The 26,624-nt window shown below is 41.9% G+C and overlaps 1 protein-coding gene across 2 annotated transcripts in view; it reads right to left on the bottom strand.

Annotated features, from left to right (window-relative positions):
- Positions 1-26,537, bottom strand: part of FUT4 (fucosyltransferase 4) — a 33,955-nt gene extending 7,418 nt beyond the window's left edge. The window contains exon 1 of one of the 2 annotated variants that reach the window (XR_010113486.1): positions 12,518-26,537. Coding sequence is in view for 1 of the 2 variants with exons in the window: in XM_055094769.2 (XP_054950744.1) it covers positions 13,054-14,646 (1,593 nt within the window). In the remaining variant the exon portion in view is untranslated. Of the gene's footprint in view, positions 1-12,177 lie in introns of those variants that run through there. The other variant, XM_055094769.2, reaches the window with a different exon arrangement.
- Positions 26,538-26,624: the final 87 nt, after the last annotated feature.

Genomic DNA, 26,624 nt, shown 5'->3' with positions numbered 1-26,624 from the left:
GAATAAAAAAAATGGCCACTCCATAGGCAGAGCAGCAGCATGGGCTGCTGGTTGCCCATTTTTGTGGCTTTTTCTTGATTATTTGCTAAAAAGGGGTAGATTATTCATGCTTCCCCCTTTTAGACCATAAGGGTAACTTCCTGACGTTGCCACAGCATTTGTAAACTGTCATACTGCTGATGGGAGTGGAGCAGTGAGGACAACCAGAGGTCACTCTCATCACCATCTTGGTCTTGGTGGGTTTTAGTCTGCTTCTTTACTGAAGCTTGTTTTGTCAGCAAGGTCTTTATGATCTGTATCTTGTGCCAACCTCCTATCTTATCCTGTGACTTAGAATACCTAACTTATTGGGAAAGCAGCCCAGCAGGTCTCAGGCTTATTTTACTCAGCCTCTATTCAAGGTGTTGTTGCTCTGGTTCAAAGGCCTCTGACAATGCTGGATATCATTCTGAACAATGAGCCCTCATATGCTATAGAAAATTACTTCTTTAGTTACTTGTTTATTTTCTCTTTCCTCCAGAAGATTCCACCACGAGTACTTGAGCCTTGCCTGAGTGTTCACTGCTTTATCCCCAGCAACTAGAACAGTGCCAAGCAACTTGGCAAAATATTTGTTGAATGATTAAAGATGCTTGAAGACCATGAGAAAATTCCCCCATAGCTTTTTCTTCTCTGGTTTATATTGTCTCATCACTTCACATGCTTCCATAAAGAACCTTTATTCCAACTCCTTAATCATGTTTCTCAAATGACTCAACAACTTTGGCAATTAAGAAAGCAGAATACTAGTTAAAGTAGGATGAAACTGTTTACTCTCACACATTATGATATACAGAAATAAGTTTAATCTTTCTTCCTTAATTCAACTTGCTTACTGTCTAGGGTCTAGGCACCAGACTGTTATACTTAATAAATAAAGTGAGATATTATATTCATAATATCAAGAGAATGCAAGTGGAATTTTAAGCAGAATGGCAGGATTGCCAAAGTTGATGTCCAAATAATTGTGGTTAATGGTATCTGCTACATGCTTATAGAATTACTGGTTAATAAAGGACATTAACAAATCTTTAAAGAAGACACCTAGGAGAGTACATCTAATTTTCCAAAATGCTATATAATACTTTAGATTATTTTAGCATGAAACAATGAAAAATAAGTTTAAAACTTTATTAGTCATGCTAGATGAATGCTGGCAAAATAAAGTGCTTTCAAACAGAGCAAGGAAGATGTAATGAGTAAGACATTCATTTCTTTTGGCTTCAAAAGGAATTTGTTAAGATTCATGGGAAGCATAAATATAATGTAGAAAAGTATAAAAAGAAGAAACATTTAAAATGGCATTTGAATTACTAAGAATTTTATGTTTAATTATGTATGGGGCATGATAAATAGATACTCACTTAAAACTTCAGAAAATACTGCCAGCCAAGTGTTTATAGTGCTCTGAAAACTCAGATACATAGCCCAGTGAAATACAGGGGAACTTTGTAGTCAATCTCTCTGATTTGCTTTACAGACTGAGAATCAGAGAGCAAAGCTGTCTGTGCTACTATGAGTTAATCACCTTTGCATCACACCAGTCCTTTTCAATAAATGAATAATATTATTTCATGCCAAGATTTCTGCCTGTCATTTGTGTGGGGTAATCTATTCTAACCTTCCTAACCTTCCTAATGTGCTGGCTTGACATCTAGGATAGCGCCACACAAAGCTATTGGCACATTGGCCAGTTCAGTCTCCTGATTCAGAGTATCCCAAACTGGAATAGCATTGAATCTATTCCTATTAAACCAGCAATGACATTCTTCACAGAACTGGAAAAACTACTTTAAAATTCATATGGAACCAAAAAGAGCCCGAATAGCCAAGGCAATCCTAAGCAAAAAGAACAAAGCTGGAGGCATCACACTACACAATTTCAAACTATACTACAGGGCTATAGTAACCAAGAAAAGCATGGTACTGCTACAAAAACAGACACACAGACCAATGGAGCAGAATAGAAAGCCCAGAAATAGGGACACACTCCTGCAACTATCTGATCTTTGACAAAGCCGACAAAAACAAGCAATAGAGAAAGGACTCCCTATTCAATAAATGGTGCTGGAATAACTGCAGGCCATATGCATAAAATTGAAACTGGACCCCTTGTTTATACCCCATGCAAAAATTAACTCAGGATGGATTGAAGACTTAACTGTAAAATCCGAAACTATAAAAACCCTGGAAGACAACCTAGGCAATACCATTCTAGACATAGGAATGGGCAAAGATTTCATGACGAAGATGCCAAAAGCAATTGCAACAAAAAAATTGATAAATGGAATCTAATTGAACAAAAGAGCTTGCGCACAGCAAAAGAAACGATCAACAGAGTAAACAGTTTACAGAATGGGAGAAAGTATTTGCAAACTATGCATCTGACAAAGGTCTAATATCCACAATCTGTAAGAAACTTAACCACATTTACAAGAAAAAAAAAACCCATTAAAAAGTGGGCAAAGGACATGAGCAGACTTTCATGAACAGACTTTTCAAAAGAAGACATACATGTGGCCAACAGGCATATGAAAAAAAAACTCAATATCACCAATCATTAGAGAAATGCAAATCAAAACCACAAGGAGATAACATCTCACACCAGTCACAATGGCTATTATTAAAAAGAACAGGGCTGGGCGCGGTGGCTCACGCCTGTAATCTCAGCACTTTGGGAGGCCGAGGCAGGTGGATCACCTGAGGTCAGGAGTTCAAGACCAGCCTGGCTGACATGGTGAAACGCTGTTTCTACTAAAAATACAAAAAATTAGCTGGGCATGGTGGCACGTGCCTGTAATCCCAGCTTTGTCTCTGTGATCCTTGTGCATTAATAAATCTGATTGACTGACTGATTTTGGATTTCTAGTTATCCCACTACCACTCTGTTTTCAGATATGGAATTTATACAGATTAAGCTAAATTGTAATCGTGGTAGAAGATAATATATGCCAGGTCGTAGGAGACACACATATTTGGACATTGATTGGCCACAGATAACCTTTATGGCAGCATCTTTCTGGAAATACTAGTCTTATCACTTGCACAATATCAAGATGATCAGGCAAATCAGACAAGTCAAAGCTATTACATACTGTTCCAATTACATCAAGAGTCTATAGGTGCAGATTTAATCAAGTATAAGTTCAAATAACTGAAATATAACTAGAATTCTGCCCAGTCCACATTGAGGAAAAAGGAGAATTATAGGAGTGGGAAGAGAGGGAGGAGGAGGAGACACATTGATTATTGTTTGGGGACACAGCTAGTCTTAGACAAATGAAAAAAAAATGAATAAATTAAGTAGCTACACATGAAGGAGCAACCTGAAAATTAAAAGTACTTTGAACATGTACTTTTGGCATCACAATGGCTTCTTCTAAGTTTAATAAATTGGTATAGTATATAATCCAAGTAATAAAAATAACTATAAATATGTGCATAATGAGTTATGAAAAGAAAAGCAACGAATTAGTCTGGGTTTTTTTTTTTTTCATTTTTTGAGACAGGGTCTCTCTTGCCCAGCCTGGAGTGCAGTTGTGTGATCTCAGCTCACTGCAACCTCTGCCAGCTAGGCAGGCTGTTATTATTAAAATAATACCGAAAATCAGAGTAAAAAAATTTGAGCTCTGATAATTGGAATGACTAGTGTCCAAATTTTATTACAGCTTCTAGTTATTTCTGTTTGCCTGTAGCTTAAATTTTAAGTAATATAAACCTATTAATAATAGAAACATAATTCTCAACAAAGATGTCTTACATATGATCATAGTTCCAGCATAATGACATGATAACAAGACAGGACATAGCTGATATTTAAGAGGAGATAGGTACATTCTAGTGTTCCAGTTGTAGAAAAATCCACATAAGGAACAATCCACAAATCCACACTACATCAACAATACTTAGGCCAAAATGTTGCGGACAGCTACCAAATTCCTTTGCCAAGTGTTCTTCAAGTTTTTCAGGTTAAAAATTTGGGGTTCAGAAGTCCCAGTGGACAGCTCAGCAGCATCACCCTGCTCACCCCCATGCCCCCATCCCAGTACACACACACCTCCCCTCCCGCTTCACTCACAGGCAAAAAGATTTTGTTAAGATTGGATCCTATCCACTATAGATGGCCTAAACCTGCAATCACCAATCTGTGAACAGGGAGGCTGTCCTCCAAAATTACAGTACCACATTTCCAAACCCAAAATTGGGAAATATGGAGGAATAGGCACATATTACAAAATATTATAAATTAAAAGTACCTGAGGAAATCCAGGACCTGAAATAAGTCGGGACCTGGAATCAATGGGCTTGACTCTGTATCACTCTAGAGCCAGTACTATTTCTTTATATTACCAGTGTTCCCTGTCCATCACTGGGAATGCAGAAAATTAGAAAGCTCGTAGAATGATGAGGAACCCAGTACCAGAGCGACCCTGGACCCTGATTCCTGTAATCCTGACCAGTGATGGTGATTATACTCCAAATCACATGGACTGGATACCTGAAACAGCAAGGCTGCTACCCATGTGGCCCCATGTCATGTCCACCTGGAGAGTATTATATTTATCTCACAAGATCACAACTGCTGTTAACCTGATACTGGCCCTCACCATAAGGTTTGTAGGCTCTTGTAAACACCATAAGAACTGCTGGCAACCACCCAAGGCATTGCCTCTAGTGAGTCAGCCCACCTTGTCCAAGAAGCCCTTCCCAGTCCTGTCTCCTGCTTCATTCCAAATATCCAGACACTGAGACCCCACAGAAGAAACATATATATAAAAACATATATATTATATATAATATAAACATATATATATATACACACAAAAAATAAGCCGGGCGCGGTGGCGGGCGCCTGTAGTCCCAGCTACAGGGAGGCTGAGGCAGGAGAATGGCGTGAACCCGGGAGGCGGAGCTTGCAGTGAGCTGAGATCGCGCCACTGCACTCCAGCCTGAACGACAGAGTGAGATTCCGTCTCAAAAAAAACAAAAAAACAAAAAAAACAAAACAAAACAACAAAAAAAACAGCTTAGACTTAAAGAGTACGATACACGGACTTTGGAGTCAAATAGACCTGTTAGAATCCTGGCTCAGTTACTATCTGCATAATTGTCCATGATTAACATGTTTGATTCTCAGTTTTCTTATCTCAAAAATTGAGATAATGTCTCCGTTATCTATTGCTGCATAACGAACAAACCCTAAAACAAAAAACATCTATTATCTCATAAATTCTGCGGTTCGAGAATCCTGGTGTGGCCTAGCTGGGGGCCTCTAGCTCAAGGTCTCTCGTAAGATTGCAGTTAGGATGTCAGCCTCATCTGAAGGCTCACCTTGGGGAGAATCATTTCCAAACTCACTTGTGTGGTTGTGGTTGGCAGGACTCAGGTTTTTTTGGTGTTTTATTTTATATATTTATTTATTTTTGAGACAGAGTCTTGCTCTATCACTCAGGCTGGACTGCTATGGCGTGATCTTGGCTCACTGCAACCTCTGCCTCCCAGGTGCAAGTGATTCTCCTGCCTCAGCCTCCCGAGTAGCTGGGACTACAGGTGCACGCCACCATGCCCAGCTAATTTTTTTGGTATTTTTTTAGTAGAGACTGGGTTTCACCATGTTAGCCAGGATGGTCTTGATCTCCTGACCTCGTGGTCTGCCCGCCTCGCCCTCCCAAAGTGCTGGGATTACAGACGTGAGCCACTGTGCCCAGCCTGGACTCAGTTCTTAGCCAGCTGTTGGGCCGAGGATCTCAGAGGCCTTTCTCAGTTTCCTACCACAGGGCAGTTCACACCACATCAGTTGGCTTCTTTCAGAGCAACGAAGGTAGAGGGTGAGAAAGGGATCCCAAGAAAGCAAGCTGGTCTTTGTATAACCTAATCTCAGAAGCTTCAGCCTTGCATTTCTCCCATATCCTGTTCATTCGAAGTGAGTCACTAAATCCAAACCAAACTCAAAGGGAAAGAATACAGGAGGGCATGGATACCAGGAGGCAAGGACCAATGTCAGTCATCGTGGCTGTGTACCACAATGCCTTTAACTAAAGAGTTAAAAAACAGAACAATACTTAGGTAAAGCATCCTGTGTATAGTAGGAGCTTAATAAATAACAAATATTAGTGAATTAAAACATCTGGCAAAGAATCCTAACTTCAAAGCCACAAATTTGTACCTCCCCAAGAAGGCTTGATAAACCCTAAGTTATCTAAAGTTATCTAAAGGTGTTACTATTTGATCACCAAGATGGATGTGCTTAATTATATTTCAGAATAAGTTTCAGCTAATGGAACAGAGATTTTTAAAACATGTACTTAACATATGAGAACCAGAAAAATCATAGGGTAAGGGCAGGTGTTCCTAGTTGCTAGGAGAACAAAATCCCTATAGAGATTAATCATTTTGAAGGTGATGCTTAATAATAACACTTATTTTTAACTGCAGTATTAGTGAAAACCATCAAGTGCCTAAAGTACTGAGACTGGAGCCTGCAGCACTTATATTTCCCAGAAATAACATTAAGATGACTTAGTTTTTGATGAAGGACATTCATTCCTGAAATGCAATCCTCTGACAACTCTGAGGCTCCTACTGACAGTTATTTAAATTATTTGGTTCTACATTTGATCTAACATATATATCATGTGTTGGGATTATTTCTCAACACGACTGTTTCCCTGACAAGGCATACGCTTGTCCAACAGACTATTTTGAGTGCAGGGTCCCTGCTTTAATTTTATTTACATCCCGAAGTCCTAGCACAGTGCCTGCACATAGAAGCCACTCGAAAAATGTTGGTTAAAAGTTGCTGATTTTAGTCCCATTTCTTCCCCTTTTAAAAATAATTCAGATTAAGATGCTTAGCACTCATGGTCTCATAGGGCATTTTTTTTTTTTTTAGTATATTAGGTGAGATTCAGTAATTTTTTTTTGGGATAGGATCTCTTTGTCTCCAGGCTGGAGTGCAGTGGCGCGATCTTGGCTCACTGTAGCCTTGACCTTCTAAGTTCAAGCGATCCTCCTGCCTCAGCCCCTTAAGTCATTGGGACTACAGGTGCGTGCTACCATGCCCAGCTAACTTTTGCATTTTCTGTAGTAACAGGGTTTCTCTGTGTTGCCCAGGCTGGTCTTGAACTCTTGAGTTCAAGGGACCCGACCACCTTGGCCTCCCAAAGTGCTGTGATTACAGGCATGAGCCACTGCACTCAGCTTCAGTAAGTTTTTAAAACATTCATTTGAAGATCTGAAAATAAATCCATCATAAAAATCCAATTCTTTAAAACTTACTTGAAATAGCTTTTTTTTTTTTTTTTTTTTTTTTTTTTGAGATGGAGTCTTGCTCTGTCGCCAGGCTGGAGTACTGTGGCACAATCTCAGCTTACTGCAACCTCCAAATCCCTGGTTCAAGCAATTCTCCTGCCTCAGCCTCCCGAGTAGCTGGGACTACAGGAACCCACCACCACGTCCGGCTAATTTTTTGTATTTTTAGTACAGACGGGGTTTCACTGTGTTAGCCAGGATGGTCTCCATCTCCTGACCTCATGATCTGCCCACCTCAGCCTCCCAAAGTGCTGGGATTACAGGCGTGAGCTACCGCACCTGGCCTTCTGTTCTTTAAAACAGTAAATTGGTGATTATGACAATATAACAAAATATACTTCTTTAAAAGTGAATATTGAGTACAGATGAAATATGCTGTCTAGAAATGAAAAAGTGGCCATGAATGCGAATTTTCCAAGATGAAGAAAAGGACCATTCATTCAAGTTCAAGAATCTGTTGTCATGAATCAAGGGACAGTTCTATATTTCTGCTAAAATGTTAGGTGATTTCTTGTTAAGTTTCTGACTTTCCCTGTCAGTGAGTTCAGACTTCTTGATTTGACTCCCCATTTGCTGACAGATGCTGCGTTTCAAGCTGGAGCAAAGGTTTCTTTTCAGCATTGTGGCAGAGAATGGTAGATTTTAACCTATTTCCTCATTCTTGCCGCATATGTTCCTCCTTTGTCCTGCCACTCTTGCCGTTTAACACTTATCTTTCCTCTACTTTTCTCATGTTTCCTAGCCTCTGCCTTTCTTCTATCTGATCGTCTCTTCACTTTGTACTTTTATCCCCACCCCCATCTTTCTTTTCCTCTTCACTCCCCATCTATGTTCACCACCTGCTCTATTTTATAATGCACTTTTCTTTTTACTCATTCATTATTGAATCCTTTTTTCTTGCCAATCCTGCTCCTATCTTCAGCTGGCCATCATAATTTTTCAAAGTCTGTGCTTAAATGAACATGTCAGAGTGTGTGTGTGTGCATGCATGTGTGTGTGCGTGCGTGCGTGTGTGTGTGGTGTTGGAGGAGGGCAGGTAGGAAGGAAGAGACAATAGTTAGTGTTTATTACCACTTCGTATTTTCCTATTTCAATAATTTAAGCATCGGCTGTTAAGAAGAAAGCTTGCCTCCCCTTCTCTCTGCCCATCATCATGTTCCCAGTTCTGATCCTACTCTTTTTAAAATGGCATTTAATTTAGTGAACAGGAGCTAGAGACAATACATGGAGGGCATCACATCAGAGCACTCAGTAAAATAAACTGGACTGAGAGAAAGGAGTATACTACTTATGCCCTTGGAGATGATTCCTCAGAATAAAGTGGAAAAGACAGGCAAGAAAGAACAAGAGGACAGGCTGAATTGGACTTGGTGCAACACAGAAGAGGCAAAGCCATCACATTCCAATTACCAATCTAGAACTAGTGAACTTACAGAAACTGCCCCAAGCCAAGAAATATCCCATGGGTGATGACTGAACACATTAGTGCATGGAGGATATACATTATAAACAAAGAGTCATTTTCCATCTCATTATTTTAATCATTTTGTCAAAAAATCTGAACATGTGTACATAAATACTTGATTTGTTAAAAGAATGTGTAGCATAGAAATCCCTGAGACACATTCAAAAATGACTTGACATCTTGACATGTATTCAATGCAAGTATTCACCAAACTAAATACCAAGGACTTGGCTCCTTTCCCTGATATTTGAGGCATATAAAGCTTTAAAAATATATATAATATACTATATATATAATTTACATCTTTAAAGTTAAATTATATTTTCTTTCTCTGATTGCTGGTTTTCTGCCAGTTTACTGCTCCTGCATATTGTCAGTTCCAGACTGTAAGGAAGCCACATTGGAAAGCAGATAAGCACTTTCAACCTTAGGGTGCCAGTTAGTAGAATGATAGCACGTGGAACTAGGAGGTCCCAAGAGATGATTTTGTCTAACCCACTCATTTTGCAGTTCAGGTGACAGAGGCTCAAAGAGGTTGTGATTTGCACAAGCATGGCTGGTTCTGCCACTGCTACTGTAATGTTATGCAAGTCCTTCAGTGGGCCTGGACCTTGGCTCCTTCCTCGGTAAAATGGACTGATGGTAATCACAGCGAATATTTTCCAGGTGATTCCTACATGCCAGGCACTATCCTGAGTACTTCAAGTGTCTAATCTATCCTTTCAACACCTCCATAAATTATATATGCAAAGCGTAAAATATTTACTCCCTGGAAAAACGTTTGCCAATCCCTGGTTTAGATCCTTGAAAATTTAGAACATCTTATAATTATATAGCACTTTACAATATACAAAGCACCTTGGCATACATCATCACATTTAATCTTTGTTTTGTAGGGGGATAGGCATTCATGCATTGTAAAGGAGAAAGCTAAAACTCAAGAGTTTAAATAACTTGCTTCATCAAGGCCACAGAGTCATACCCAGGTTCTGACTCCAAACTGCATGCTCTTTACATGAAACTCCTCTGTCTCCCCTAAATTACTGCTAGGAAAAGACTTGGAAACTGGAAAGAACTTGTGAATACTGAAAGCAAGTCAGACTGTCTTCTGTTACAAATGTCATTCCAGGTGCATTCATGTAATTAGAGTCATCAAGTACTAAAAATACTAAATTTGTAATAAATTTGAGGGAAAAGCCTTAAAGGAGGACATGACAATCATAGGAAAGGCATTTTGAAATACATACAGTGCACCGATATGCATTTTTCTTAAGGTATGTTAGAGCTGAACCTACTCAATTTAATATATGCAAAATAAAATGAGCAATTGCCACATTCATCTCGCTCTCTGATGAGATTAGTGTTAACAAATTGTTCCACATTAACAATGTGTATGTGAATAAAAATGCAATGGCTGGGCACGGCAGCTCACACCTGTTAATCCCAGCTCTCTGAGAGGCCGAGGCAGGTGGATCACAAGGTCAGGAGTTCAAGACCAGCCTGCCCAACATGGTGAAACACAGTCTCTACTAAAAATACAAAAAATTGGCCAGGCGTGGTGGCAGGCGCCTGTAGTCTCAGCTGCTCGGGAGGCTGAGGCAGGAGAATCGCTTGAACCTGGGAGGCGGAGGTTGCAGTGAGCCAAGATCACGCCACTGCAGTCCAGCCGGGGCGACAGTGCAAGACTCCGTCTCAAAAAAAAAAAAAAAAAAATGCAATTATACCTTCCTCATGCTAAATATTCCATAAATAATATGGTTAGTTCTAAATGGACTTAATACTAAAAAAAAATTGGTAAAATAATAGATACCAATTTAACTATAGAGCTTTACCAAAACGAACCAAAAAAATATTTTCAAAGAAAGCCTAGGTGCTTCTTCCTAGTTTGCAAGCCAAGCTTAATCTAAATGGTGATTTAGATTATCCTTTTTATTTTAATTTATTCCACAACATACCTTAAGATATAATTTTAGACCTATAAATAGATATGAGGACATCCTGAAATCACTGCAAGCAAAGAAGGAAGATATAAAATCATCAATTGGGTGCCTGCTATTTTAGGTACTTTCACTTACTTCCTAAAGTGCTCAAAATGAGCTTGTGAAGTATTTTCGCCATTTTATAGATGAGGACGCTGAGGCTCAGGACTACTACTAATTTACCCAATGTCACATAGCTGGAATTCAAATCTAAACTAGGTTACCTTCAAAACCTGAACTCTTTCCCACTGCCCCATGTGGAATCCCGGTAACACCAAGATCACTGACTGTTATCTCATAAAAACTCATTTTAAGAACTGAACTTTTATCTTTATTCGGTGGCTGGCACTTTGTAATTGTAATTCTGCCCACACTTTAATACTTTAATGAGGACATTTTCTCCACAGCTTTTCATTTGTCCTCTCAAGAAAGTGAATTGAAGCACCTAGATTTAAGTGAGCTTTTCAAGTATGTCTGCAAAAACATGTACAGAGAGGTAAAACTTGCTTTATGATTCAGAGAACTGCACTAATCAAATGCAAAATGACTATTTACAGCAGAACTCTGTATAAAACTAGTTAATCTTGACCCTACCCACAATAATTAGTCACTGAGGGTCCTTATTCTAATAAGTGGAGGAGAAAACTCCCATTATTTCAGGCTTTAAGCCAACTAGCTTTCTAATATTGATTTATGGTATCATTAAGACTGTCACAGTAATCAAACAGGTTCTGCCAATTGTTTTATCAGTCACCATTTACTTTTTGGAAGTGCTAGATTGTAAGAGCCCTAAAGAGAAGGACTTTGCCTTGTATAATTCTCTATCTTCCCTAGGGCCCCAAGCTCAGTGTTTGGCAGAGTAGGCATGTAGTGGCACCTGCTGAATATGCTGCTTACTCAGTAACTTGTCAAGTCAATGCATATATGTTCAAGATTGGTTCCATAGCACAGTCTCAAGGGCACTGGAAATGTGAGGATATGCTATACCACTGCATTGACTGTGAGGGGAACCTGCTGGCACCAGGGAGAAGCGCAGATTTAGCCTTTAACAAGACACAGAGTAAGTTAATAGTAGGCACTAATGTAGTTCTGAGGATCTAAACATTTAACTAAAAACTGTCAGAGATAAACAAAAACTGCCAATAACAGATATCATGAAACTTTTTTTTCCTTTTGCATGATTCCATAATGTAGTGCAATACCTTTCACTGTTCTGCAGAGGGTAATGCCAGCACTCCTGCAGGACTGGCATTGCAGTTTAAATTTCAGGTCCAGTAAAGACATGAAATAAATAATTGTGTGGAAGTGACACTATGGCTTCCTTCTCTTCTGTCTGTAAACACAGACTGGTTTTCTGGGAAGAGGGAAAAAGGTTGCTTCTGCTTTATTTTCACATCTGTAATTTTAATATGATTTTAAAAATCCAGGTTATAGAAAAACATAAAGACAGAAGAAACAAATTAGGAGATGACTATTCACATTGTAAAGGGATAAATTCTCCATAGGGTTTCATTAAATACTGAACTCCCCTAAGTCAATGAATTTGGGACTTGATTTAAATGCAGCTTTTCAGGAATACATTTCTTATGTAAAGTGAGGTACACTCATGTATTCATCTTAAGTTTCCTCCAAGGACAATCCAGCACTTTGCTTCCATTCACAGGACAGGGGAACAGATAGTACTTGTGAAAGTCAGCGGCCCCTCTTGGACTGCCCTCCTCACCTTTCTCAGGAGCCAAGGCTGTGAGGAATCCAAACAACAAAGTCCCACCTGCAGCCACAGTCCTTCCACTCTCCACCAACAAGGCTCCTTCTACAACCAGAAATTTGCTTCACCTTGGTCCAGAAAAACGTGAATCGGGAACAGTTGTGTATGAGATTTGGAGGCTGCACGGGCCACAAATATGGCCTGTGGCAGATGGGGAAATTTAGGAAACCGCCTCAACGGCTTCTTGCTGCTAAGCTATTTCATTTCTGCACTGGTCACAAGGTGAGGAAGAGCCCCCTCCTTCACCCCTAAACAGTGATGCCCATCAGCAGCAAAGGGAGCCCAATTGCTAGCTGTGCAAAAAATATGGAAACCGGGCCCCCATCTCTGTGCTGAGTAATATTAATTGGTAAATCGTTTTTTTCCCATAGAGCAAAAATGGGTGTTTGAAGAACTTACTCCCATGATGCGGCAGTCAAGGAGATGCACAGTAGAGGATCAAAAAGCTGACAACTTGGCCTCCCCTGGGTCGCTTCCAGGGGAGCGCGGCTTCACCGCTCGAACCAGCTGGCCAAGTTCCGTATGCTCTTGGGCCGGTCCCCAGCCCTCTGTACAGCCTGGCACACCCGGCACCAAGGCTCGTCCCAGAAGGAGGTGATGTGGACAGCGTAGCTCCGGCGCCAGTGGAAGTAGCGGCGATAGACCGCGGGGTTGCGGTCGAGGAAAAGCAGGTACGAGGCCAGGGAGGAGGCACTTGGGAAGTCGTCCACGTGGATGAAGGCGCCGCGGGGCACAAAGCGCTCGTAGTTGGCACGGTCTGGGCCCAGCACCACCGGCACCGCCCCAGCGAGCAACGCGTTGCGCCAGAGCTTCTCGGTGATATAATCCAGGTGCTGCGAGTTCTCGAAAGCCAGGTAGAACTTGTAGCGGGCCACTGTGTGCAGGAGCCCAATTTCGGGCACCGGCTGCCCCGGCCCGCCCCGGCCGAACACGTCCACGGTCACATGTTGGCTCAGTTGGTGGTAGTAGCGGACCCGGGCCTGGCGCTCGTCCCAGTGGCTCACCACCCATGCCACCAGCCCCTGTTTCCTGGACAGTGGCGGGGCCAGGCCTGACGGCGGGTCGCCGGGGTGGCTTCTGGGGTAGAGGTAGCCATAAGGCACAAAGACGTCCGAGTCCGCCCGGTAGGAGAGCGTCCAGTTGAAGAGGTTACTTGCCAGGCTTCGCAGCCCCGGGGAGTGCGAGGGCGACTCGAAGTTCATCCAAACCCAGCGCTGGCCCGGGGGCCTGGGGCTGGAGGTCGCCAGGGCTTCTGCCGCCGCCGCTGCCTCCTCGTAGTCCAACACGCGCAGATCCACCTCCTCGGCAGTGTGCGCCTGGACGCCCCAGGGCGGGGGCCAGTCGGGGGGCCCCTTCACGAGGTCGCGGTGGTGGAAAAGCACGGCCTGAGCCTCTCCGTAGGACGCGCGGTCGGTGAGCAGGCGGCAGCCGCTGATGTTGAAGCGCAGCCGGCAGTCAGGGGGCGGCCTCGGGGCGCTGTGGCGCCCCGCAAAGGGCTCCCACCACAGCAGCACGCCCACCGGTCGCGACGGGGTTGGCGACGCCCAGGGCAGCGGCGGCAGCTGCCCCCAGCAAGCGTAGGTGATCAGCGCCGTACACGTCAAGCCGGCGGCCGCCAGCACACAGACGGTCCATGGCAGCCCCCGGCCTCGGCGCCACCTGCGCCGCCCGCCCGCCGCCGCCGTCGGCGAGCCCCACGGTGCCCCCATGGCGCGAACAGGCAGCGCTGCCTCCGCTCGCCACGCGTCCGCAGGCGTGGAGGAGCGGCACCGGCTCTCATGCTGTAGCTGCGGCTCCAGCCGTCGCTGCCGCTCGCCGCTGGCCCGGGAATGGAAGGGGGCGGTCCCAGAATCCAAAGGCCGCGGGCCCTGCCCTGCTCCTCCCAAGTGCCGGGCGGGGCGAGCCGCCAGGGCAAGGTGAGCTGGCCAGGACGCCCAACCGGGCACCGCCCGTCCCTTTCTTCCACTGCGCCCGGGGCCCAGCCGGCCCGACCAGGCCCCGGGAGCCTCCTGCGGCGCCTCCGCCCACTCCTTCTCCCAGCCCGCGCCCGAGGGCTTCCGGGCCGCGCCCCACAAGCGCCTCATCCGCTACTCTTGATTCTCTCTCAACTGATCCGGTTTCCCTCTGCGCGCGCCCACCGCCCTGACCCTCGCTCACTGTGGCCCGAACCCTCGCCTTCCAGAGGGAAGGCCCGGTTCATCCCTGGGAAGGTACAGGAGGCTCGAGACCTTCCAAAGCAGCTGCCGCGCAGGAGCAGGCGCTAGAACAGACGGAAGGCGGACCCGGCGCCGCGGAACGGAGGATAGCGTCGGCTTCCTGCCGTTGGGCCTAGCCACCCGCCAGCGACGCCCGCCGGAGGGAGGGAGGGATTGAGGGAGGGAGGGAGTCCAGAGGCCAGGGGAACGTGCGAGCAGAGGCGCGGCCACCGCATCCGTGGCCAGGATCTCGTGGCCCGCCGAGACGGTCGAATTGTGGAGGCAGCCCGCAGCGGCGTGGCCTTCAGAGTCTCTGCATTTGGTGAAGAACTTAAGTTTTCAATGTGAGTGCTCATAAGAACATTTCCTTTGCCTGCCAGCCCAGTAAAGGATAGAGAACAAAATGTTTTCTTAGCAATCAAAACATGTTCTTTCCTTTGGTCCCCTACCAAGTAAGTCTGACTTGCCGGCTCATAGTAGTATTGCTTGTACCAAGACGCACAGGACTCATAAACCAAAGATGAAGATGTGGCCCCCCAAAGGCCCTTGTCGTCAAGGAATTTATTGCCTGTTCAGTGAGATGAATGAATGAATATCACTATTAATTTTACCAAGCACTTAAGAAACAATTTCTGCACCCATGAAAGTTATGCAAAATAGTTTGGATGATAAAATGATGACGAAGATAAATATTCTAGCACCCAAGTTAAGGGTGTAAAGACAGTATCGCACTGGCCTCTTCTACTTTATTAGTGAGGCGACACTGGAGACATCTACGTCTACAGTCACTTGAGAAATTTTTTACCTACGGGTTGAATTTGAATTTCTGGGTGTTCGCTTTGGTTTATGATATTCAACTTTTATTCAGGGGATTTCCAAATAGATCAGGGGCGGGGCTGCTGACCTAAGGAGAGGAGAGTTTTGAGAGAAGTTTTAGTAGATCACAGCTGTGCATCAGTGGAGTCCCACTGATACTAGGGGAGAAATAGACAGTGCTGGGAATGGGGCAATCCTGCCAGGTGTTTTTGATGTTATGCCTACAGAAAATAAATTTGCGTTAGCCATATGAATTTAAGAATGTTTTCATTAAAAATCAAGTATAGGCCAGGCGCGGTGGCTCACGCCTATACTCCCAGCACTTTGGGAGGCCGAGGCGGGCGGTTCCCGAGGTCAGGAGATCGAGACCATCCTGGCTAACACGGTGAAACCCTGTCTCCACTAAAAATAAAAAAAATTAGCCAGGCTTGGTGGCGGGCGCCTGTAGTCCCAGCTACTCGGGAAGCTGAGGCAGGAGAATGGCGTTAACCCAGGAGGCGGAGCTTGCAGTGAGCCGAGATCTCGCCACTGCACTCCAGCCTGGGCGACAAAGCGAGACTCCGTCTCGAAAAAATAAAAATAAAAAATCAAGCATTGTGTGTAAAAGCTTCTATAAAAGTGGCTTCCAGTGGCGCTCTCTGCAGGGCCACAGCCTCAGTTTGGAGACTAGATGGAGGATGTTAGGTGTTCTGGCTAGGCCCATCAACCTAGTAACTTTTCCTCCTGCACAGTAAAACCTTTCATAATGCTTCTGGGGTTTTTTTGTTTGTTTGAAAAACAGAAATTAGAAATCAAATATTTTATTTGAAATTAGACATTTCAGTGACTTTTTTCCACTCTTACTTTTAATTAAAAGAAAAAGCTATAAATGCACAAATAACTTGTTTAAACGAAATAAAGGAAAAAGTGCATTGGCTTCTCTTTTTATGCAATTCAAGAATCCAGCCATTTACTCACATTCTTCTCCCACTTCAGTTAAATAAGACATCACAGATAGAGCCTAACATTGTGTCTGGCACATGGCCGGTAGGCATTTGGGAAATATTACCCTGCTTGATTGCTTCCTTCCACCACTCCCGATTTTCTCTTAAGCCTCCGAATGTTCCAATTAAGCCATCTTTTTACCTGAAGAATGCCCGAGGTCTCATGCATATCAATTTTCTTTGTGCCCTCTTACCTCGGTAGGGTTGAGACCACAAACTGCCCCTACTATACCCTTATTTGATGTGGGAGGAGGGGATACTAGGTAGTAAGGTGTGTCTGGATCAATGGAAACCAGTCATGACTTCGCAAATTGCTGGTTGAAGGTCATACGTGATCATTGTGCATCTCATACATGCACAAACATTCACAGGGGACTGGATTGTTCTTATTTTAAAAGAGCCATTGGTAGGGTAGAGGGGAAGGAAAGGGAGGAAAGGAGTTATGGGAAATTAATAAATTTACTCACTTGTTCATTTAACAAATTGGGAAACAAATGCAAAACACGGTTTCTACCTTCAAAAATCAACGAGAGAAACAGATAGTGGGGAGGGAAGGGATCATGGAAGGCTTTGAGAAGGTGGCTCCTGGAATAATTAGGAATCATTACAATGCAGAGGAAGAGGGCTGAGGTGTTAGTTGCCACAGAGGGAGCAGCACTGCAGAGGCCAGGGAGGGAAGACTGGGGCAGTAGGCGAGGAATTACTAGCGTATAGTTTGGCGAAGGAGATGGTGTTTATCCTGCAGGCTGTCGAGAAAGTCCTTGGAAGGCTTTAACAAAGGAAGGAAGCGATATTCATTTTTAAAATGAATTCTTATTTTTATTACGTATAAGGAGGGTGAGTATATGGATGGGGACACGGGGGGGGGGCTGCGGAATGCTGACTGTTAATGTAGGCTCTGGTTAATGGGTGTGTTTGGTTATGGAAGTTCATCAAACTGTATGCTTACATATGTACTTTTATGGGTGGACATTATACTTTAGAAAAAAGTTTCTAAGAAAAAATCATTCTGTCATTAGTAAAGAGTGAGTTGGGTAAAAATAGGGTAAGAGTAGGGGTGTGGTGGTGTTCAGTTGGAAAGTTATTGCTGTAATTCAGATGTGAAATAAAGAGGGCCTGAACTGAGACAGTAGCTGTGAGGATGAGGAAGAAAATTAAAGGAGGATAGATTCAGAGAGATTTAGGAGACTGGTTTCTTTCTCTGGGAAGCCTTTCTGGATACCCACAAACATATATCCAGGGTAGTTTACATGGCCCTCCTGTGCGCTCTCACACATGCTGCACCTTTCAGAACATCATGGGACATCCAGAGATCATGACTGTTTCATTCATAATTCCATCCTGAACACCCACCACGGAACCAGGTTTCTAGTAGTGAATATTTGTTGAATGAATGTATGCCCTTAATGTATTACCGAAATTATCTGTTGGTATCTCTTTCCCCACTACAAAATGAGAAGACATCCGGAGATCTTGGCTATGTGAATGACTTGCTATGACCTTGAAATGTCCCTTAAGCTTTCAGTGGAAAATATTGTACATGTATTAAGCATAGTCCTGGCGACAGGCATCAGAAATGATATCAAATTAGACTGCTGTCATTGGCCAAACCTGGGATGAGTGCTCATTCTTGAAGTAATCACTGTGGTCAGGGAATGGGTACTCTCTTTAGACCCTCCTCTGGAGCTAGAATCAGTCCCATCTGAATAACAGATGTGGAATAATCTGTTATTCTTGAATAACAGTGCGGGGAGAGAAGTTACCCAAAAGAAAAAATGAGGTCGTGTTACCTGAAAAAGAGGGAAAGGATGCTAGGTGGGAAAAAACATGTCTGCTACCCATGAGGAAGGAGATATTACTATTCTTACAATGAAGAGGCTGGACTAAATGAACTCTGAATCATCTTAGATTTCGAACATGGAAGAATAGTCCATGATTCTTTTACATTTGGTGACAAATGATTCTTTGTGCATTTAAAGGCCTCTCAGTTTCCACAAAATATTGCACAGAAAGAACTAGCTTTCAGTTGCCAGCATGAAGATGAGATCAGGCATGGAGAAGGGTCTTTGGACCCTGAGGGTTGCAAAAGTAGTGTAGAAGAGAGCTCCATAATTCAAGACTTAATTTATGACACTGAATGAGCAATGAACTCACAACATGCCAAAAGTGACCTATTCGGTTCCAAAATTTTATATTGGACAGAATTCTTTGGGAGCAAGAACCAGGCCAACTGTGGTTCCTAAAATTCGAACTCATTCCTTATTCTTTCTCAAGGATATAGTTCATTTGATAATAAGACCATCCTAGTTCATTTTAAAGGCTCTCCCAGTGTTACTCACCAGAGACAGATTTGATATTTCCTATGGAAGCCCCAGAATAGGTTCTGACTGCCTAGCTTTCTAGGTGGAGCCAAGCTCTGTCAGCATAAACTCCCTGAGATTCAGGCTACCCTCAAATGGGTTGTTACCCTTGGTTGGCTCTGAGATTTCTGTGTCTGAACATTGGCCTGCTAAGTATGTTTTAATTTTTTTTCCTTGAAGAGAGAAAAAGGCAGTTGAGTCCCTTCCTACATTGTGTACTTACCAGGAAATGCTGAGGGCGTCAGTGAGCAGGTGTGGTTGGAATGGCTAATCTGTGTGCAAATAGGTGGAGACAGTTTCCTTTGTCAGGAACAATTTTTTAACCTTGCATAGTTGGACAGATAAGTATGGAATGGACTGTTGGTTAAAAAATCAAAAATTGTGTACAATCAACGACACCCACAATCTATTGTTCATTGCCCTGCAAAATCTTTTACAGAAAAATAAAACTGCTGGAGCGGTGGCTCACACCTGTAATCTCAGCACTTTGAGAGGCCGAGGTGGGCAGATCACATAAGGTCAGGAGTTCGAAACCAGCGTGGCCAACATGGTGAAAACCTATCTCTTCTAAAAATACAAAAAAAAAAAATTAGCTGGGCGTAGTATCGCATGCCTGCAGTTCCAGCTACTCGGGAGGCTGAAGCATGAGAATCACTAGAACCTGGGAGGCGGAGGTTGCAGTGAGCCGAGATCATGTCACTGCACTCCAGCCTGACTCTGTCAAAAAAAAAAAAAAAAGAAAGAAAAATAAACCTAACACAAATTTGTAAGTGCTTTTCTTTTTATCTAAGTGTGATAATGTACTGGCCCTAAAAGAAATTGTTATAGATAGTCAATATGGGAATTTATTATATTTACTTTAGTGTTATACTTTTTATGCACTCAAGTTCTTCCTGTACACTTACTTGACAGAATAGGAAATGCAAGAATTGTGGATGCTCAGAAAAATGGACATAGTGAAGTTTTGGTTAAAATCGGAAATGCAGTCGTCCTTCCATATCCATTTGCACAGAAAGAACTAGCTTTCAGTTGCAAGCATGAAGATGAGATCAGGCATGGAGAAGGGTCTTTAGACACTGAGGGTTGCAAAAGTAGTGTAGAAGAACCCGCATGGATATCAAAATCTATAGATGCTCAAGTCCCTTATATAAAATGGTATAGTATTTGTATATAACCTGCACAATCATCCAGGGTACTTTAAATAATCTCTAGATTACTTTATAATATCTAATACAATGTAAATGCTATGTAAATAATTGTTATACTCTATTGTTTAAGGAATAATGACCGAAAAAAAAAAAAGTTGTGTACACGTTCAGTACAGACGGAACCATCCTTTTTTTTTCCGAGTGTTTTCAATCCAAGTTTGGTTGAATCCAAGGATATGAAACACACAGATATGGAGGCTGACTGTATTTTCATGATATTTTAAATATTTCAAGGGTTTACCTCTACATTCTCATTAAACTACCTTTTCCTAAAATAGAGTTTATTTTCAGTCATGTGGAAAAAATTATAGCATACAAGGCTTACACAAAATAAAATTATTTTGACATTGAGATAAACATGTTAACATCATACAGTGCAATGCCTGGCACATGCCTGACAAATATTTAATACATATTTATTAAATAAATTAATAAATGAATGAATGAACATCACTATTTATTTTACATTTCTTGAGGCACTAATGAAACAGTTTAATTCCTGCACTTATGAAAATTTATATGAAAGAATTTGGACTATAAAATAATGATTAAGATAATATTATGGTACCCAAGTATAGGGTAAAAATGATAACTATCACATTGTCCTCCCCAGATCTAATCCAGATTCACTAACACTGTTCCTTGCCACCATCCCAGGTCTACTTGAATCCTCAAATGAGTTAGCACAAATCCTGTACAGTTTCAGAAACTCAAATATGTGTGGTCTGGGCTTACTGTGGTACCTGCTCTCAGTACTTCTACATGGCTGCACCCTAACTCAAGGTAGCCAGAGTCTAACTCAGAGAGGTAGACCAACTCTCTCCAGATGGAGGAAGGGATCTTGAGTACCCTCTTCCTCCCCTTTTCTGGCCTCATTTCTTACACAGACCCAGGACATGCTTCATGGAAGAAAATAGAGAAATGATGTCTTTTCCCTACAGGTAAGGTAATTCTTCTTTGACCACACCAACAGCCAATTAGCACAGAACAGTGGTTCTAACTGGGCTCGGTCACATTCCTTCCTATGATTCTTCCTCTAAAAGGGCCTGGGGCACTTGCAATATTAAGAAATGCTTGTTGAATTGAAGTGGACAAAATTAGGGACATATAGTAGATTTTTGACAAGTATAGAAAATGAAAGGGTAAATGCATGTTGCTTATGTTACAAGGAAGAACACATTCCTGAAGTCGGACAGCCAATTTTATAGTTCCAGATCATGCTTTCTGTGGCCAAATAAACCACAGCCCAGAAGTCTTGCACAATGTATAAGGGTGAAATCACATTAATAATGCTGGCTATAATAATATTATTTTTAACCACTCCAGAGAAAATGTTTGGTCTGTATTTAATCTTAGTAATGTTTAGTGCAAGTCAATAAACTTTTGGTCTTGGGCTGGGGGAGGGAGGGAGGGGGAGAGAGAGAGAGAGAGACAGAGAGACATAACTGCATTGCAGGAACAACTCTTCTGGCAGCACCATTGGGCACTGCATGAAAAGATAGCCTCTTTCTTGAGTGAGCTCACTGTTCAAACACTTAGTTTCCTGGATCATCCAAGGCAGCAGGGAAATAGTGGCAAGGCTTCAATGAAAAACGTAGATGCATTCTGACCACCCATTCACTGAGCCCACTCTTCATCTTCCACCACTGAATAGCTGTTTAGCTTCCTTGGCTCCTTTGAAGCTCTCCCATTTCCCAATTCACAGTTTGACAAATACTGATGAAGATTGCTAGTAGAGATTTTGATATGATGATCCTAGTATTTGCTGAGTTACTTAAAAAGAAAACACTTTAGGTTTCATTTACTTTTATATAATATGGCATGACTCCTTTATCATTAGGAGGCTTGTGGTGCTATTTTCAAAGTGTTTCCAAGCAATACAGGGCTGAGAATTGTTCTATATTGATATTTGTAGGGGTACATTAGGGTCAGATCTTATTTGGGCTTACAAATCTGCAAAAGCTATAACTTCCATTCAGTAACATTTATTGAATGCCAATTATGTGCCAGGCATATGACGTGTAACTGAACAAACAAAAAATATCTGCCCTTGTAGGACATGCCAGCTATCATACTCAACCCACCCATTTTAATTATAGCTTCAAAGCAATTCCAAACCTGAGTCCAAAGGTTGATGTCAGAAGTTGTGAATGTATTAGACTTTCAGTAACCCTGACCAGATGCCTTTTGAAACCCTATTTCCTTGATTGCCTTATCAATTCATCCTTTATGACTTCTGTATTGATCAAGTGTCATTGTCAGAGTAAAAAATTAGACACTCGTCTTTGCAACTTTCTCATCCCCATGTACCATTTGTTAGGCAAGGCTTTTCAGAATGTCAAAAAAAAATTTCAAGTTAAAAGGAAGCAAGTTTCCTTTGGGGGAAGGAGGTAGACATGAGTCCCTCCACCCAATACTTTCCACTCTCTCTCCTTTAGTTATGGAGATGTGATGTGGAATTATAAATTAGAAGGAAGCTATTTAGCCCACAGACATGTGCTACAAGCAAGAACTGTAATTAAGCCAGATAAAACTAAAGGTAGCTGTATTAATTAGGATTTTTTTGGTTACAAACAGCACATATAGAGAAAACCAGCCATCACAAGCCCTGCTCTCTAGACACAATGTTCAGCAGATCTCTATAACTTATTCACATTGCACAACTGAAATTTATGCTTTTTGACTAGCAATTCCCCCATTCTCCCCAGCAGTCCCCCACCCCCGCCCCTGGCAACTGCTCTTTTCTTCCATGTGTTTGACTGCTGTAGATTCCACATATAAGTGGAATCGTGCAGTATTTGTCCTTCTGGAACTGACTTATTACATTCAGCGTAATGTTCTCCAGGTTCATCTATGTTAACCTCCAATCCCCCGTCCCTGTGTGTATGTGTTTTGATAGGAGCTGAAGCATTCTGGAAACTAAGGAGGCATAGTTCTTGAAATGGACCATGTTGACTACAAAATTGATCACCCTATTTTCATCCAAAGTCCTACTGATTTCTTCCTTCCAGAGTGTAAACTTGCAGATTTCTGTCAGGATTAGGATTAGGGTGAGAGTAATCTAGGCTATGAAGAACACATAAGGGGTTTTGTATGTGTTGTATGGGAGGAGGTGGAAAAACTCCTTAAAATGCCAAGTGTAGAAAAATTGGATACAGAATGAATGCTCATCAATAAGGCCGAGGTTAAGTAAATTTTGGTACAGCCATATCATGACATATAACCTGTAAAATCATAATTTAGACAAATATTTTACATAGGAAAATGATCATAATGTATGGCTAAGTGAAAAAAATGAGGGCCACAAAATGTATATAATATGATACCACTTTTATTAAAACCAAAAACCTCTTCATTTTATAATTTCTATCTCTATAAATATTTCAGTTGTAAGATAAAGGATGTGTTAATAAGATAAACCATGGGATAGAGCTCTTTAAAAATAAGATTTAAGGCCGGGCGTGGTGGCTCACGCCTGTAATCCCAGCACTTTGAGAGGCCGAGGCAGGCGGATCACGACGTCTGGAGATCGAGACTATCCTGGTTAACACGGTGAAACCCTGTCTCTACTAAAAATACAAAAAATTAGCAGGGCGTGGTAGCGGGCGCTGTAGTCCCAGCTACTAGGGAGGCTGAGGCAGGAGAATGGCGTGAACATGGGAGGCGGAGCTTGCAGTGAGCCGAGATCGCGCCACTGCACTCCAGCCTGGGCTGTTAACAGAGCGAGACTCCGTCTCAAAAAAAAAAAAAAAAAAAAAAATTAAAAAGTTGTCTAAAAAAAAAAAAAAATCTGTCCCAACGGATGCAGCTGTAAGAAAATAGTTTTCCCAATCAATTTGGTTTTTTATTTTCTACTTTTAATCTGTGTACTTCAAAGATGCTTTTGCCATGACTATTTGGCCAAATTAATTAGTGGGCTGTGGCTGGGCATGGTGGCTCATGCCTGTAATCCCAGTACTTTGGGAGGCCAACACGGATGCATTGCTGAAGCCCAGGAGTTTGAGACCAGCCTGTGCAGCATGGTAAAATCTCATCTCTACTAAAAATACAAAAATTAGCTGGGCATGGTGGTGCATGCCTGTAATCCCAACTACTTGTAGGACTGAGGCAGGAGGATCGCTTGAGCCCAAGAAGCCAAGGCTGCAGTGAGCTGTGATTGCGCCAGTGTACTCCAGCCAAGGCGACAAAGTAAGAGAAACAGAAAAGCAGGCTGTAAGCCCTTATGACACCAAGTTATCCAGTATCTGCAGTGACTATTTCTGGCATGAATTGAGGAAACTCTGAGGAAACGGAAATTGAGGACCCTAAGACACAAACAGAAACTGAGACAGAAATAGAAACTAAGGGCCGTGAAACTCAAGGACCCTGGAGCCAGGAGGCAGATAAAATGAAAAGGGAAAGTGAGCAAGTTGCAAACATGTTTGGAAAAAACAGCATTTTTGTTTTATTCCAGATAATAGTAGGAGTGTTTCTAGGGTATTACATCATTAAGTATGAAAATGACTGTTGGCTTAAGATTGCTGTATATTTTTATAATTTTAAAGAAACCTCCTTGTAATCCTGCTTTATTAAGAAAAATACTTATTGAGTTAAAAAGCAAAACAAAACAGTTGCATCATATTATATAGTAACTTTAAAAAATCATCTCCTATCGGGCATTTTAGGTGGCTTCAGTTATTCACTATTATAAATAATGCCTGTACATGAATCTAGTTGGGAAAATACGCAATGGGGCAATGAAGAACAGAATTCAACTACAAAAGGAACCAGGTCCCCAGAGTGGAATAAGAATGAAACTTTAACACAGAAACAGTGCCATGAGAACAACTCTTAGTAATAGAGGATGGTCAGAAAAGGAGAGACCAATTCAGAGCACCCAGCCCAGGCAGCAAATCTGAAAATAAATGACAAGGAGCTTGTTTATTGGCAGGAATATAGTGGAAGTGAGAAAGGAAATCCCTGAGCACGTTTATAAAGTCATACTGGGAACTCAAGTAAGAACAGGATATCATTTCCAATGGATTAACAAAAGTCTCCCACCCATTGCACTCTCTGTGTGACATCCTAACATACATGCGATGAGGTTGGGGGTAAGAATTTTTAGAAGCTTAAGATTTTAGATTTCTACAAATAGTAAATGCTTTGCCCTAACTAGGCAGTTTTGGGTGTTATATTTCTTAACCAATTTCAGATGTAATCCCTCAGTTTTAGGCATTGCCCTGTAACACTGTTTTGAAGTAGCCAGTGATGAAAAAGTTCCATAAACAAGGTGGTGGCTGGAATTGGCTTACATGTAGGATCTCATCTAGCAGGCAGTAACTAAATGGAAAATTTTATATTAAATCTGGAAAGGTTTGGATCTTGACTCAAGATTATTGACTGTTTCATAGTGCAAATATTTTTAAGTAGGGAAGGGACATACTCAGTCAAAAAATCTGTTGACTAGATTTGTTACATTAGAAACAATTATGAACTTGGGAACAGGGAACTGAAGTAAGTTTTATGAGCTGAGTCTAGAGAGGAAGGAGAATGAAAAGTGTATAACCAGAATACTAGAAAAAAATAACTTTGTAAGGGGTAGGGGCTGGGAGTGTAAACAAATCACAGCAGTTATGTATAAAATGAAAAATATGAAAAACCCAAATATTAAAAAAATAGAGTAATAAATAAATAAGTTCAGAACAAATATATTAAGAATTTATGTAATTATTTAACATGATATTTTAATGAATGGGACAGTATGTAATTCAATAGTTCTTTCTGGAAATGGAATTACAGATGAGTTTTTTTCCTTTACATATCTTCATTTTCCAATTTTTCTATATTGCACATATATTACTTTGACAAATGGTGGAAAGGGAAGGAGTTTTTTTTTCTTCTTTTTAACTTGGCAGTATTATTTAAATACTTTTTTTTTCTTTTTGAGACAGTGTCTCACTCTTTCACTCAGGCTGGAGTGCAGTGGTGTGATCTTGGCTCACTGCAACCTCCGCCTGCTGGGTTCAAGCGATTCTCCTGCCTCAGCCTCCCAAGTAGCTGGGATTACAAGAGTGTGCCACCATGCCTGGCTAAGTTTTGTATTTTTAGTAGAGATAGGGTTTCACCATTTTGGCCAGGCTGGTCTTGAACTCCTGACCTCAAGTGATCGGCCCGCCTTGGCATTCCAAAATGCTGGGATTACAGGTGTGAGCCACTGTGCCCAGCCTAAATACTTTCTTTTTTAAGATCTTACCATAAATTTCCTGGCTCCTTACTATTTAGTGAACAAGTTCTAGAGAAATGATTAGCTCTACCAAGGTTACCATAAAAATGTTTGTCTCTGAGTCAAAGACTTTTCTTCTGTCATTCATTTACTCACCATTATCTGTATCTGGATTTAGTTCTGTTTTTTAAAAATGGGCTAACACATTATGCTGTAGTAAAGGGTTAAGGTTTATAATGTTTGCCTTGAAGTAAATACTCGGTAAACGTGCCTTTGCTTCATCATTGTTTCACATAGT

Source organism: Pan paniscus, chromosome 9 (genome assembly GCF_029289425.2).
Source record: "Pan paniscus chromosome 9, NHGRI_mPanPan1-v2.0_pri, whole genome shotgun sequence".
Lineage (NCBI taxonomy): Eukaryota > Metazoa > Chordata > Mammalia > Primates > Hominidae > Pan > Pan paniscus.
This window is presented reverse-complemented; position numbering and strand designations above follow the sequence as displayed.